Here is a 15,707-nt window from a genome sequence, read left to right as displayed (position 1 = left end):
CTTAGGAGGGAAGAGTGGAGCGCGCCTAAATCCTAGAGAGGCGGGTCGGGAGCCAGGGGAAGGGCCTGTTTGCCGGAAGGTGTGGACTTCGGGTGGCGAGCTTGTCGCTCACCAAACTCGCACTTAACATGATGGAGGGAGACCGCAGACCCGTCTGTGCCCATCACAGACCTGCTGGCCGAAGTCGGAGCTGTCCCCAGGACACGAGGACTCCCAGGAGGCTGGTTCGCGGGACAGCCGGGGGAGGGCGGCATGGCGGGTATGAGCAGGCGCCCCGCCTCCTGCGCAGGCCACGCCCACAGGGGCGTGCCTACACGCTCGGCGTCTTTGGGAAGGCCTTGGTCTTGCTGGGTAGGAGGGGCCTCGGCTCCGCAGCTGGCTCCGCCCCCGCAGCCTGCTATTGGGCGAGCAAGGGCGTCCCACGCCGCCTGTCTATTGGCGCGCTCGTGCGGACGCTGCGCCCCATTGGTCTGTTCTGATTTGGGCACCAAATTCAAAGATTTTAAAAGTACCAGCTGGCGCCTTTTAAGAGCTACAGCTCGGCGCCGCGGCTGGCTACCTCACCTGAGTTGGAGCCCGCGGTCTCCGGCATGAGCCGGCGTGCCTACAGTGGTCTGCCCCGGCCATCCTCCTGCCCCTGCGGACTTGGCGCGCGGAACACCGCGGACGGTGAGTGTGAGGCGGGCATCCCGGGGGGGGGAATCCCCACTCTGTGACCCCAGCCTCAGAGACAGGGTGCGTGCAGATCGCGGAGTTCCGGGCTTCAGGCGACCAACCGGGCACGGGGCAGGAAGGGAAAATGCTGGGGTCGCAGGGACAGAGTTGGCTGGTTGGGATAGATGTGATCTGGCTTGCACGGGGTCCCACCATCCCATCCCACCCAGGAACCCCGCACCGGGGACGTGCAGGTGGTGGCATCTGCGCGCCGGATTCCACCCCATCTCCAGCATGGGCGCCAAATGTCCCCTCCCCTCCCCCAATTCCTGCGGGGCCAGTGACAGGGCTGCGGGATTCTTGGCTCGCCAGATGGCCTCATCATCTCTAGCCCCTGCGCCCCCCTTTCACAGCTTTTTGGTTACCTCACACTAAAACTCAGTTTCCCGAACTTTTCTCCCTCAGTGTCCCAGCTAGAGAGCGCGGGAGATTACGCTCGCTCTTATCTCCCGCCCTTCTCGTGCATTGCGCCCTCGGGGCACCTCCCAGCACCGACCCCGTCAAGGTTCCTAGGGGCTCCTTTCCAGCTCCCGCCAAATATAGAGACCCCCGCCCCTGCCCTCGGAACCAAGCTCAATGAAAAAAGATTTTATTTTTGCTGTTTCTCAGTCTTAAAGCCTGGAGTTTTCAGTGGAGGGCTTTAAGAAAAAGTCGCCTTCACCTACCAAAAAAAAAAAAAAAGTGCCTGTAGTCTTTAGCTGATGAGAATGGAAAAGGAGCTGTTTATTTTTTCCTTTGTATTGATCACTTGTTCCAAAGCTTGGATGAGAGCGTTGTTTGGTGTTTTATTTTTTTATCTTTTTCTTGGCCTCAGTTAAAGACAGATGCATCGGTTTTACTCTAGAAAATGTCGAACTGAAGGAAAAAAGCAGTTCTATATATAACTGTTTGATCATCTTCATCAGAGGAATTAAGTCTTGAGGGGAAGAAACTAGTAGCAAAGCAGATTGTGTTTGTAAAACAGCCTGAATCCTAAGGCTCCCTTAAAAATTGGAATTTGAATGGTTTTATGATGGGATTCTTTTGCTCAACTTTCCTCCTCAGGAAATACTTGCTGCCTCCGAGTCCCCTCTCCCATTTGGTTTAGAGCTTTGAAGAAAAAAAATTTTTTTTAAATTAGTACGTTGAAATGTTTTCGAAAGTGAGCTTAAGGGTTTTCTCTCACATTCTACTTTCAGTCACCCTTAAGCAGAGAAGTGATGGAGTTTGACCTTGGCCACATGGTTGGGGACTGAGTGAAACTTGTTAACATATGGAAATGCTAAATAGACTTTAGCCAACTTTAATAACGAATTTAATTATGGAATGTTAAGTCTGTATGTATAAGTTAAATGAAAGGTCAGACTTGGTGCACTTCAGAACTATTGGACCTTCCCCCACCGGATGATTGGGCTGAGGCTGGTAACTGAATGCTAAACATTGAACTATTTGAGTTTTACTGTAGGTTTGCTTTAAGGACTCCCCACCACCACCACTACCCCAATCAAAGTAGAATAAATTGATCAACCCCAATCAAAGTAGAATAAATTGATCAGAAAGTTCAGTAAAGATTTTTCGTTTGTTTTTTTTTGTTTGTTTGTTTGTTTTTTTGTTTTTTGGTTTTTCGAGATAGGGTTTTTCTGTGTAGCCTTGGCTTGGCCTCGAACTCACAGGGACTCGCCTGCCTCTGCCTCCCTAGTGCTGGCATTAAAGGCCTGCGCCACCATGCCCGGCTGAACTCTTGCTTTTTAAGTTTGTGCTTGTAGCCGGGTGTGTTGGCTTCCAGCACTAAGGGAGAGCAGAAGCAGATAGATGGATCTCTGTGAGCTCGAGGAACCTTGCCTTTAAAAACAACAACAACAAAAACCAAATAACTAAATGAAATTTGTACTTGTGTGGAATTTATTTTGATTTGCAATGTAAGAAAGGTACCTTATTGTGAGTAATATAAGAAACAGATGGTATTGATTAGGTCATTCATTTAATATAGTTTTATTTTCTTTCCTGTTTTGTGGATGGGAAAACTGAGACTTGAGTTATTTTTGTCATTTTCTCCCTACTTAGTAAATGGTTCTCTGTATCTTAACTGCTGGAGCCTTGAACCACAGAATACTTATGTTCTGCTTAGCAATACATTTCTTGTGTGTTAGGTAATCAGGGTCCCTTGCCTGGGCTCCTACTGCAGTCAGACACCCAGCTCCCTCATTAAGTGTGTATCAGATGAATTAAATGGTAGAAGTAGATATGTGCCCCACATTTGTTTGATGGGGGGGGTATGGAATTTAGGAAATCTGCCTTTATGTGTGGTGAGTTACATGAACAGAATGCAAAGTGTTATCACTTAGGAGCACTTAGCTTGATCTTTGCAAAGTTCTTGATCTTAGATGGATATATATCTAGAATCCATATTTTTATCTTTCTAATTTAGAAGACAAAAGCAAGATGATCCTTTAGTCTGGAAAAGTTGGTGGGGGGGGGGCCTTGGAAAACAAAGATGCCAGCATGTGAAATGTAGTCCAAGCCAACTGGAAAAGCTCATGAGAGCAACACTTGTAGCAGTTTGAGCAAAGGTGGGTAGAGGGCATTGTCCCTGGACTAGGTGGTGTTTACTAGGTAAGGTGTTCTTGCTCCCATAAGTCCTCTGTCTCCAACGAGTCTCACTCAGTTCAGAGGTACTGGCTAAGTGAGGGGTGGTGAAATTGACAGAGCCGTGCTTGCCCACCGGCTCGCCACCCGTGCCCAATCACTAGAACCCATAGAAAGATAGGTAACCATTTCAAAGTTGTTGTCCTCTGACCACCTGTGCATTGGGCCATGTGCATGGCCACACAGTCATAAAATCAGGGAGAGGGGACTTAGTTCAGGGAAGGCTGAGGAGATGATAGCTAGATGGGTTGTGGCAACCTGGACCAGGTAGGACAAAACCCCAAAGACCCATCGCTTCTATGGGCTTTGGTTAATAGTATTGGGTTGATATTCTGTTTATTGGGACACACACACCATAGTAGTGAGAGGTGTCCATTTCTGGTGCTGAGTATGTAAGGACGATGGGAGTCACTGTAAAGACCTTGTGCTCAGTCCCCAGCAAGGGGTAAGGAAACATGGTAGCACAAAAATGATTTTTAGTATGTTTCCTGTTTTCTTTTTTGTAGGTTGTAAAGAAGAAAGCCCTGTTCTTTCTGATAAGATGAAGTGTTTTCATTGCAATCCTGATCTTTCTGACCTGGAAGTGGTTAAATCTGAGGACAGTGGGCGACAAGGTTCCTACAGCCCGGTGTGTTTGGAGCCCTCCTGTAAGGACTGCCTTAGAAACAATGAAAGGCTATCTTACACTGAGTCACCAATTGTGGGCCATGACAACAAGGAAAATCAGCACGTGCAGAAAATACTCAGTAGTCCAAGTGAAATAGAGGAGCTAGCGGCCAGCAGACTGCACGAAGACAGCGGCTACTCATCGTTCACGCATCAAAGTGAACAGGAGGATGACCTCTGTATCCTGGAGAATTTAAGAAACAGTCCCCAGCCGCGCCTGCTGCCAGCACAGAGCCCAGACCAGTATCCCAACAAAAACCTGCTGCCCGTCCTGCATTTTGAAAGAGTGGTTTGCTCAACGTTAAAAAAAAATGGCAAACGAAACCCTAAATTGGATCGAGAAATGCTGAAGGAAGTTATCGCCAGTGGAAACTTCAGACTACAAAACATAATTGGCAGGAAAATGGGCCTGGAACACCTAGATATCCTTACAGAGCTTTCCCGGAGGGGATTCAAACACTTGTTGGCTAATATTTTGACCAAGCTCAGCGACATGGACTTAATAAAGTGAGTGTGAGAATGTGACACACTGCACCTGTTGGATAATAGGGCCCGTTTGTGCAGACAGGTGTAAAGTGGCCTTACAGTGCAGACTTGTATTTGATTGGTGGCATTTGAAATGGGAGAAAATTTCGGGAGATTTGAATCTGTTCTGGTCACTTTGAATTTCATAGTCCTACTAGAAGGATCTGTTCTGTACCGAATCATCTGGCTAGGTGCAATGGAATGGGTGCCTTCTATTGGCTGGTTTCTGTAATCAGCATTATGAGGTGTGCCAGCCATTTCAGTTAATGTACAATTTTTCAAAATCTATCAAATAGCTAAGGTGGAGGTGTGCACTACTCTACTGGTGTGAGATTGGTTATCCAGATAGAATACTCAAAGGGAAAGAAGTGGTCACAGCAGAAGCTTGCTGGGAGCTTTTAAAAACTTAAAAGGATATGGTGGCACATGCCTGTAACCCCAGCACTCCAGGAGGCAGATGCAGGTATGAATTCTAGGCCAGCCTGGTCTACAAAGTGAGGCTAGGTCAGCCAGGACTGACACAGAAACCTTGTCTGGGGTGGGGGGGGGCAACTTAAAATATCTGGTTAAACATAATAACTAGGTTATTCTTAAATCTTTTTGGGTTTGTTTTGTTTAACTGTTCAGGTGTAGTCAGGTTAGCGTGGCCCTCTCTGCTTCTGTTCTCGGCCGGACTGAGTATTTTTGTCTCCTTTGCTTTCTAGTCTGTCTAAAGTGAGCAGAATTTGGAAGAAGATACTAGAAAACGATAAAGGAGCATTCCAGCTATACAGCAAAGCCATGCAAAGAGTCCTTGTAAGTCTTTCTGAGTGGTGGTCTCTTATGCCGCGCCTGCTTTTTTGTTGAGAAGTAGAGATGAATGTTTGTAAATCTCTTGAATTCATTCACTTCAGGCTCCCGGGGCTGGAGAGAAAGAGTGTGGGAGGCCAGCAGTGTGTGGGCCTCCTGTAGACCTCACTAATAAACCCGAGTTTAACAGGTTATACTTTGTCTGCCTGATTAAAATCAGTAGCGTGCATTAACTGTCAATTACAAGGAGAATGGTGAAGTATCAGCATACGGAAGACTCTTAGTGTATAGAGCAGTGGTTTTCAGCTTTCCCAATGCTGCCACCCTTGAATACTTTTGTTGCTACCTGATAACCAATTTTGCAAGCCAGGCGTGGTGGCTCACGCCTTTAATCCGAGTCCTTGGGAGGCAGAAGCAGGCGGATCCCTGTAAGGTCGAAGCTAGCCTGGTCTACAAAGTGAGTCCAGAACAGCCAAAGTTAACACTGAGACCCTGCCTGGTGGGGGGGTGGGGGTGGGGCCTACAACACAATTTTGCCACTGGTATGAATTGTAAGTATCTGCTCTGCAGGATATCTAATGAAACCTGGGAAAGGGTTATTTTACCCCTCCTCCTCCAAAGGGGTTTTGACCCACAGGTTGAGAACTGGCATAGAGGAAATGTTTAAATTTCTCAAGTGCTTGCTAATTGTATTTCTGACAAGTGGTCAATATATGGATATATGATAGGATTTAGTGGAAATGTAGTCAAAGGTTACCTTAAAATATGCCCCTAAGGTAAGGTGGTGGCAAGTGTCTATGATCCTGGAAGGCCTGAGACATTTGGGGGCAACCTGAGCTATTTTTTGAAAGCTCAAAAATCTAAAATAAATGCCTGTTTGTTAACTGACTGCTGCCATCTACTGGTAATGGCAAGAATGGCCTTTGTTCTGTGGGCAGGACTTTGGTCTTGGCCTTGGCTACTTTAAAGGCACCTTGGATTCCTCATAGAATGCTTAATTTCTAGTTTACACTTGCAGTGAGTTTGTATGGAGTGTTTCTGTGCATAGTTCTGTCCAGTCATATTTAAACCTCTGCAGCTCGATGGAGGGCTGGGCATTACTGAGATCCTTTTACCAGCGGCACATGTAATGAGTGCAAAAAATAACTGAAAAAAATCCCCTGTTAACCTTTCAATCAGGAAAACAGTAAGCTATCGCTACATACTACCACCAGGGGATTCGTTGTGGGCAGAACCGCACTAACTTCTGTTCAGAAGTCATCGACCTGGGCGCCTCCCAAAAGAGATGCTCAAGTCAAGCCCCCCAGTCAGCGTGGTCAGAAGGGCTCTGCCTACAGCCGGCACAGTGAGTTCATTGAGGTAAAACTGTCTATATAAATTATTAGAAACTTGGGGAATGGGGGCTGGAGAGATGGCGTAGCACGGTTAAGAGCACTGACTACTGTTCCAGAGGAGCCAGGTTCAAATCCCAGCACCCACATGGCAGCGCACATCTGTCTATAACTCTATGGTCTGACCCCCTCACATGCAGGTAAAATACCAATGTACATAAAATAAAAAAGTACATGTAGACCTAGGGTCACTTACTGTCAAAGAGAGTTAAAGTGAGAAATTGGGCTGCAGAATACATTTGGCACTACATAGTATCTAGTATTAGCTACTGACTTAAGTCACATGGTGTTTGGCTTTATGGTAAACATTAAGGCCGTTATTAGAAGTCACATCTTTGCTCCTTTTGTCTACTCTCAGTAGTGACCTTGAAATGTCTCATGTTCTCCCCACTACATTTTATAGTTGATACTGTCGGGAGAATAGCTTGAGAAAAGGTGAACCTTTCAGATGTGCAAGGCTTCCTGGTACTCTGATCCAGGACTCTCTCTATATTGGAGGCATGGCTGCCTTTCCTGGTGTGGGAGAAGAAATTCATTCCACTAAAATACATGTATGGATTTTTCTCTTCTAGGTGGCAAAGACATTGAAAAACAACGAAAGCCTCAAAGCCTGTATTCGATGTAACTTCCCAGCAAAATATGACCACTATTTAGAGCGAGCAATCTGCAAACGGGAAAGCTGTAAATTTGAATATTGCACAAAGTGCCTGTGCGATTATCATAACAACAGAGACTGTTTGAATGGCAAGCTCCTAAAATCCAGCTGTAAAATGGGCCCTTTGCCTGGAAGTAAAAAGAGTAAAAAAAATTTACAAAGATTGTGACATTTTTGTATATCAACTGTAGATCCTAAGGGTTACTTAAAAAAAATGAAAGTTAGATTTTAACCTAAGAAAGTAAAGATAACTGTATGACACCTTTTTGCCTCTTTGTGAATAGAGGACATACAGCTTCTTAAAATAGCGTAATATTTTTAAAAAATTAAAATTGTCCATGCGAATGCCAAGATTGGTGTATTTTAAGAAAAAGAAACTGGATATCTTTGTAGTTAGGTGCTAAGATAAAATTGATTGGATTTTTCTGTTGAAGGAAGGTGAGTGATTTTTATGGAGTCTTGAAAACAGATGTGGTTCTCAGGGTTAGCATCTAAGGTATACTTTACCAAATTTGGATTGTGTTCATATCAACTTGAGTCTGTCGATTTAAATGTTTGTCATTGTCAATGTGAGCCTTTTTCAGTGTTGAAAGTATCCTTTGTAAAGTCCTATTTACTTTATTTCTGAAGTCTGTTTTAATGTTTTTTATACCTGTAAATATTTTTGTTTTTACGTGCCAAAGAAAATAAAACACATAACTTTGTTACAAATAAAATTGTTAATAAGTTTAGTGGTGTGTGCGGCTTATCTGTGTGAACACATTAGCCTTGGAGACACGTGCATTGAGCTGTGAAGGGAATTGGGTGGATCATAGCTCAGAGGCCTTGTCATGTAAAGCTGTAGGCTGCTTGAAGTGCCCATGTGTTAATTCATCCACCAGCAGAGAGGGTGTTTTCTGTCCTAGCAAAACACAATGCATTGGCTGGGTGTAGTGGCGCACACCTTTAATCCCAGCACTTGGGAGGCAGAGGCAGGTTGCATTTTCTGAGTTCATGGCCAGTCTAGTTTACAAAACGCTACATAGAAACCCTGTCAAGAAAAATCCAAAACCAGCAAGGAGCCTAAGGGGCATTTAATTCCATTTCTCCATGTTTGCCAAGTAGTGGGCACTTGTTAGATTTTATTTTCTAATTTTCATGTGTTTACCCATAAAGAGAGTTTTTAGCCTGCAGTGCTGGTTTAGTGGTTTTGTCTTGCATTCGCTTCTGAGAAATGTGTTCTTCAGTTTTTCGTTTTTCTTTTTTTTTCCTTTTTCCGAGACAGGGTTTCTCTGTGTAGTCTTGTCTGCTTTGTAGACCAGGCTGGCCTCAGAACTCCCAGAGATCCGCCTGCCTCTGCCTCCCCAGTGCTGGGATTAAAGGCCACCACACCAGACATGTCCTTCCGTTTTAAATAATAACTTCGTACAGTGGTCTTAGTGGTTACTTCTGAATTTTTTGTCTGTTTTTCAAGGTAGTTTCTCCATGTAGCCTTGGCTGTCCTGGAGCTCTGTAGGGAGGGTTGTCCTTGAACTCCCACCGTGTGCTACCATGCCTGGCTTGTTTTCAGATTTGAAATCAGTCAGTGCTTCCCTGCCTTTGGGAATTCCTGGTGAACAAATTAATGGGAGGGGCTGCTATGGAAACTGACGCCTTGAAGCTTTCCATATTCTGTACGATTGGCATCTTAAATGTAATCGGGGATGAGCAGGGTCTTTGTTTCTGTATTTTGACAATTTTGATTTCCAAATGCATCCTGGAGTGATCCATTCCCCCACTTTGGTTTTGGTTTGAGACAGTGTCTCTGTAGCCTTGGCTGCCCTTGAACTGCCTGCCTTTGCTGAAATTAAAGGCATGTGGCATCTCACCCACCCCCACCCCACCCTCGCCAGGTTCTCAGCCTGCTTTCTTACAGAACATAACTACCAAGCATGTCATCAAGCACAACAGGCCACGCTGTCCCCATCCAATCACTGAGAAAATGCCTTACATGTTTGCCTACAGCCCAGTCTTAGAAGGCACATTCTCTGCCTGGGTCCCCCCCTTTCAGATGATTCTAGCTTGTGTCCAGTTGACAAAACTAGCCAGCACAGAGAGACCTTTCATTGATTTTTCTCGATTTTTATCTGACTTGTTGAGCTTTCCTTCTAGAGTTCTGAATCGTTTTTTGTTGCTGTTTGTTTCTTAAATCAGATTTTTTTTCTCACACAGGTCTTGATTTGCCTTCTTTGTTTCACTCGTTTTATTTTGATCCCCTTTTAAGTTTACTGATCAGGAGAAATGCAAATCAAAACAACTCTGAGATTCCATCTTACACCCATCAGAATGGCTAAAATCAACATTCAAGTGACAACACATGCTGGCTAGGATGTGGAGAGAGAGGAACACTCCTTCATTGCTGGTGGGAATGCAAACTAGTACAGCCACTTTGGAAATCTATTTGGTGCTATCTCAGAAAACTGGGAATAGGGCTTCCTCAAGACCCAGCTATTCCACTCCTTGGAATATACCCAGAAAATGCTCCAGCACATAACAAGAAAATTTGCTCAATCATGTTCCTAGCAGCCTTATTCATAATAGCCAGAACATGGAAACAGCCTAAGTGTCCATCAGTAGAAGAATGGATAAAGAAACTGTGGTACATATACACCATGGAATACTACTCAGCTATTAAAAACAAGGAACTCTCGAAATTTGTGGACAAATGGATTGAACTAGAAATGATCATAATGAGTGAGCTAACCCTGAAGCAGAGAGACTCAAATGGTATATACTCACTTATAACTGGACACTAGCCCAAGGGGCAGGTCCCATGAAAGTCGGCACCTACTAGGAAAGTGGGATAGAGGTGAGAACATCCTATTGGGACTCTAGGTGAGAAAAATATAGGGGATAGGGAAGTAGGTGGATCCAGAGGGTCCTAGAAACCTACAAGAGGAACATTACAATGGGTGGATCTGAGCCCAGGGGTTCTGCTTGATCTAAGGCACCAACCAAGGACAAAACGTGCAGTCATCATCAAACCCCTACCCAGATCTAGCCAAGGGACAGAACATTCTCCACAGTTAAGTGGAGACTGGAGACTGACTTTCACAGGATCTCTGGTGCCCCATATTTGGCCATGTCCTTTTGTTGGGGAGGCCCAATGGCACTTGGAGGAAGGATAGCGGACTACCAAGAAGAGACTTGATACCCTAGCACCATATTCAGGGGAAGGAGGTCCCCCTCAGTCACGGTCATAGGGAAAGGGGATTGGGGTGAAAGTGGGAGGGAGGGAGAAATGGGAGGATGCATGGGATGGGATAGAAAATGAGATGTAATATGAATTGTTTTATTTTTCAATAAAAATGTGTTTAAAAAAATTAAGTTTACTGATCAGTTTTAAAACCCAACTGAAATTCTTGGTTCTGTATTTCAACCTTTTCAATAGCTTTTCCCAACCTTTCGAAGTGCCATGCTGCAGGGCTGTCTCCTATTGCGGCTCTGGATTGCCATATTTATTGTGATGGAGATCTCGTTGTCTAGTGGGTGGGGGAGCGGGGTGCGTGACAGCAGCCTTCTGAGGGGTTACTCTCCAGTACTACCCTCAAAAGAAACCAAGTGGCTGTCACCTGGGAAGGTGACAGCGCCCCTCTTCACCCTGGACACACACGCACAGCCAGGGCTATAGACCCTGCACAGTATGTAGGCCTCCCACTCTCCTTAAATGTCTTTTCTGTAGGCTTAGCCATCCTGTCACCTCTATTGGTTTCTAATACTCTTCTTTCCTTGGGATCCTGTTTCCCTTTGTTACCAAAACTTTTACTGAGTCATTCGGAAGAAACTTCTAGTGCAGTACATGTAGTTTCTGAAGAAAATGTCAGTGTGAGTGTGTTGGTGTTCTGGTCAGTTGGTTTGTTGTTGTTGGTTTTTAAAAATCTGTTTTGTTTTTGTTTGTGTTCTTTCTTTTAAAAGATGTATTTATTTGTTATGTTTACAGTATTCTGCCTGCATGTACGCCTGCAGGCCAGAAGAGGGCGCCAGATCTCATTTTACATGGTTGTGAGCCACCATGTGGTTGCTGGGAATTGAACGCAGGACCTTTGGAAGCGCAGGCAGTGCTCTTAACCTCTGAGCCAACTCTCCAGCCCTCTTTTTTTCTTTCTTCCTTTCTTTTTTAAAACTTGACACAAGTTGAGATCACCTGGGAAGAGGGAAATCTTGAGGAAATGCTTCCACAAGGTTGATCAGTAGACAAACCTGCGGAGTATCTTCTAGATTAAGGGTTGCTGTGGGAAGAGCCAGCCCCTCGTCCTTGGTGCCACTCCTGTCCTCATGGCCCTGGGGTGTATGAAAAAGCACGCTGAGCAAGCCACAGAGCACACTAGGACCTCTTCATGGTCTCGGCTTCAGTTCCTGCGGCCAGCTCCTGCCTTGAGTTCCTGCCCTGACTTCCCTTCGTGGTGCACTGCAACTGTAAAGTGAAACAAACCCTCTCCTCCCTAAATTGCTTCTGGTTGTGGTGATTTTGTTTGTTTGTTTGTGTTTGTTTTTGTTTTTGTTTGGTTTTTTTCCCGAGACAGGGTTTCTCTATGCAATAGCCCTGGCTGTCCTGGAACTCTCTTTGTAGATCAAGCTGGCCTCAAACACACAGAGATCCCCTGCCTCCACCCCCAGTGCTAGAATTAAAGGCGTGTGCCACCATACCTGGCCTGGTTGTGGTGTTTTATCACAGATTGGAAAGCAATTTTTTTAAAGGACATGCCAAGATATTTCCCAAACTGGCACCTTTTCTTTTTTGTAAAGATTTATTTATTTAGTATTATTATGTATACAGTGCTCTGCCTGCATGTACACCTGCAGGCCAGAAGAGGGCGCCATATCTCATCATAGATGGTTGTGAGCCACCATGTGGTTGCTGGGAATTGAACTCAGGACCTCTGAGAGAACAGACGGTACTCTTAACCGCCGAGCCATCTTGGCACCTTTTCTTAAGAAATGTATGAGAGTTTCATTTATTCTGAATTCTTGTCAGCACTTAATACAATATGTGTTGGCCAATATGCACTGGCCAGGCGGTAGCAGTATCTTCCTATAGCTTTCATTTATGTCCTAGCGATGGGTGCTGAGCATCTTGGCTTCACACATTTCCTTGGTGAAGTGTGAACGTCAGTGATTTGTCTGTGTCAGTATTGCTTTTGTACTGACGTTTAAGGGTATAAACTCTTGATAGGTGTAATCATTTACCTGGGTCCTGTCTTTCAATGCGTCCGGAGCTTGGAGGAAATATTTTAATTTGTTTTACCATTCCAAATGATTTGCCTTGTCTAGATCATGCTGCCTTACATGCTGTATCTAAGAAATGTATCTGGTTTCCACACACAATCTTCTTCTACACTCACTTTTAGGAGTCTTACATTTAAGAAATGATCACACCGATCTACCCGGGTGGGTGGAAGCATGCGTTCGGGCATACATGTGCAGGTCAGAAGACAGCCTGTGGATGTTGGTTCTCTCCTTTGTAGCTTGTGGGTCCAAGAGATTGAACTCAGGTCATGAGCCTTGCCAGCCCAGTTGTATTCTTTATAATTTTATATTTAGAGTCTATGATTAGTTTGCAATTCTTATAATAATGGGTGGAGTGTATTGAAATAGGTACCCACTTGTCCCAGCATCATTTGTTGACATGTAGCCCTTTATTGACTGAAATGCCTCTTGGACTCCATCATAACCACCCTTGAGTTTTATAATCTAACAATGGCAGCTGTTTAATGTTTCTTGGACATTTTCCAAGTTATGTCACCTAATGTATTTCTACACAAATCTTATAATCGGTGCACATTAGTTTTGATTGGCATCTCAGGGACCATATTAATATGCCAAGTACTGATGTCTCAACAGCCTTGTTTTCCAGGTTGAGCATGGCAGTGTAGTTGGTTCTGAACCATCATGTGGTTTCTGGGAATTGAACTCAAGACCTCTGGAAGAGCAGACAGTGCTCTCAACGGATGTACTGTCTCTTCAGCCCCATCATGGGGAAGCGTTTTTACATGTGTGTTTTTAGATAGACACAAGGCTCTTTGAGTTTTCCATTTTTATTCATTTCTCATTGAGTGAGTTTCTCTTCGTTCTTCAATGACTTTTCAAGAACAATACTTACTGAATTGATGACCATGGAGGGGTCAGAACCGTCCCTTTTGTTCTTCTTTTTTTTTTTTTTTTTTTGGTTTTTCGAGACAGGGTTTCTCTGTGTAGCCTTGGCCATCCTGGACTCACTTTGTAGACCAGGCTGGCCTCGAACTCACAGTGATCCGCCTACCTCTGCCTCCCGAGTACTGGGATTAAAGGCGTGCGCCACCACGCCCGGCTTTGTTCTTCTTGTTTTACTGGTTAGTCTAGCTAGAATTTTGCCAGTAGCTTGATCTCAACTCACTTTGATGTGCTAGGAAGACAGATAACTTTTAGATGGCATCATTTTCCTGGTTGCAGTGACTAGGTACACACTGTGTATATATTTGCCTGTGCTAGCTTAAAGCTTGCAGAAACTTCTCGTAACACTCAGATGGCCCTACTGTCTGGATCGAACCTACACAAAATCTAGATTACAAGATGCCATAATCGGTGCGTGTTGGAGTAAGAGCACACGTTACTCAGGAAAAGGCTGGCTGGCCTTGGCAAAGCGAAGTCCGGCTTGGGAGGTCAGCTTGGCTGCAACGAACTTCCATGGCCCCTCTGATCAAGCCAGAGAGCAGCCTGTGTTCTCCACTGCCTGGGCTGCGTCAGCCTGCCAGCCTGTGAGGTGAGTCTTTTGAGTAGCTGAGATAGCCTTTCAATGCAGGTGCAGCTTCACTGAGGCCTTTCTCGTCACGAAGACAGTTCAGATGTGGCAGTCCCGTGTTAACTCTGATCTCGAATGTTGGAAATGATAGGCTAGTGTTCCTGCTAAAACCCCAGTAAGCCCATATGCTTTGCTCTTTCGGGGTGCTCTCAGGCTCAGTGTTACCGACTTCATAGATTCAACCGCTGTCTTCACTAGCTTACCACGAACCTATGGCCCTGTTGGGAGTGCTACTGGGTAACAGGAGTATAAGTATTTCCAGGTCTCGGCTTAGGAAGCTTGTCTTGCCTTTTCACACATATCGAAGGCCTGCTCTAAACACTAAATATATATAGACCGCTCATTTCTCTGCTGAAGCAGCTTAGGGCCCTGCCTGCCCTGACTGCATGGCATGGGTCCCTTTTCTTCAAATTCTGTCTTCAACAGTTTGAACACCTCACCACGAGATGGCGCCATTTCAACATTGTCCTTTTGCGTGTCCGTTCACTCCTGCGCAGTTAATGTAAAAAGTTGGAAGAATACTATTGCTTTTCTATTCATGTTGTCAGATTAGAAAATCAAATACATATATATCGTTCCATTAGGATAATTATATTTTGAACAATTTAATTTCTGGTCTCAGACGTGAAGGCTAAGTCTGACTTCTGTTCAATATTTGAAAGCATTGTTTCTTTGCAAAGTTGTGCTAACCAAGTATGGCAAAGTATGTAGCTAGAGGATGCTTGAAACACAGCCCATCCAAGTCCAGAGTGAGATGCATTGTGAATGCACGATGAACAACAACAGATTTTGGAGACTTTGTACAATGGAAAACAAAATCAAATGGAGAATTTTCATCTTGACTGTTCATAGAAACAATCATGTATTATATTTACTAGGTAATTAAAACACTACGAAGTTCACCCGAGCTCCAGAGAAGTCTTTTCCTGCACCATAAGTGATGTGTCAAGATACAGGAAACTAACACTCCGCTCAGAGCTCAAGTTTTTGTTTTATTTTTAAAAGAAATAATTTTATTCAGTAGATATGTCGAGGAGAGTACGTTTACTAGAGAAATGAACAAAAGTATCTAAAAAGATTTTTTTTTTTGACTGAGTTTTTCTCTGTGTAGCCCTGGCTATCCTGGACTCACTTTGTAAGCTAGGGTGGCCTTGAATTTACAGTGATCCGCCTGCCTTTGCCTGCTCAGTGGTGGGATTAAATGGTTGGGCTACCATGCCTGACCTCAAAAGATCTTAAATCAACACTGAGGCTAAACAGTCACTGTTCTGTTGATGTAATTCTGAGTTGCTACTATGTAAAAGGTAACTTTATCCATAACAGAAGAAATGTAGTCAGATGTTACATGCACAGACACATTTCATCTTTATTTGTACGCGTACATGTATGTGGATATGGAAAAGGAATGCCTGTGGTGACCAGAGAGGGTATATGATCCCCTGGAGCTGGGGTTACAGGCAGTTCTGAGCCACATGACATGGGTGCTGGATCTGAACTCTGATCTTATGTAAGAGCAGCAGGCACTCTAAGCCATCTCTCCAGCCCT

General features: G+C 44.6%; 1 protein-coding gene across 1 annotated transcript; it reads left to right on the top strand.

Moving 5' to 3' along the window:
• The first annotated feature begins 529 nt into the window (after window positions 1-529).
• Window positions 530-8,131, top strand: Fbxo5 (F-box protein 5). Its single transcript, XM_051164472.1, has 5 exons — window positions 530-669; window positions 3,846-4,512; window positions 5,235-5,325; window positions 6,499-6,678; window positions 7,283-8,131. Exons 1-5 carry the CDS (start codon window positions 591-593, stop codon window positions 7,532-7,534), a joined length of 1,269 nt encoding a protein of 422 aa, XP_051020429.1. The 5' UTR covers window positions 530-590; the 3' UTR covers window positions 7,535-8,131.
• The last annotated feature ends 7,576 nt before the right edge of the window (window positions 8,132-15,707 follow it).

Source organism: Acomys russatus, chromosome 21, assembly GCF_903995435.1.
Source record: "Acomys russatus chromosome 21, mAcoRus1.1, whole genome shotgun sequence".
Lineage (NCBI taxonomy): Eukaryota > Metazoa > Chordata > Mammalia > Rodentia > Muridae > Acomys > Acomys russatus.
Note: the sequence above shows the minus strand (reverse complement) of the source record. Positions and strands in the feature narration are given on the sequence as shown.

Excerpts from the sequence above, each read along its gene's own strand:
- Fbxo5 (XM_051164472.1), top strand. The coding sequence starts at position 591 with ATGAGCCGGCGTGCCTACAGTGGTCTGCCCCGGCCATCCTCCTGCCCC. Across the intron at positions 670-3,845 it reads CGCGCGGAACACCGCGGACG|GTTGTAAAGAAGAAAGCCCT; the intron begins GTGAGTGTGAGG and ends TCTTTTTTGTAG. Across the intron at positions 5,326-6,498 it reads AAGCCATGCAAAGAGTCCTT|GAAAACAGTAAGCTATCGCT; the intron begins GTAAGTCTTTCT and ends CCTTTCAATCAG.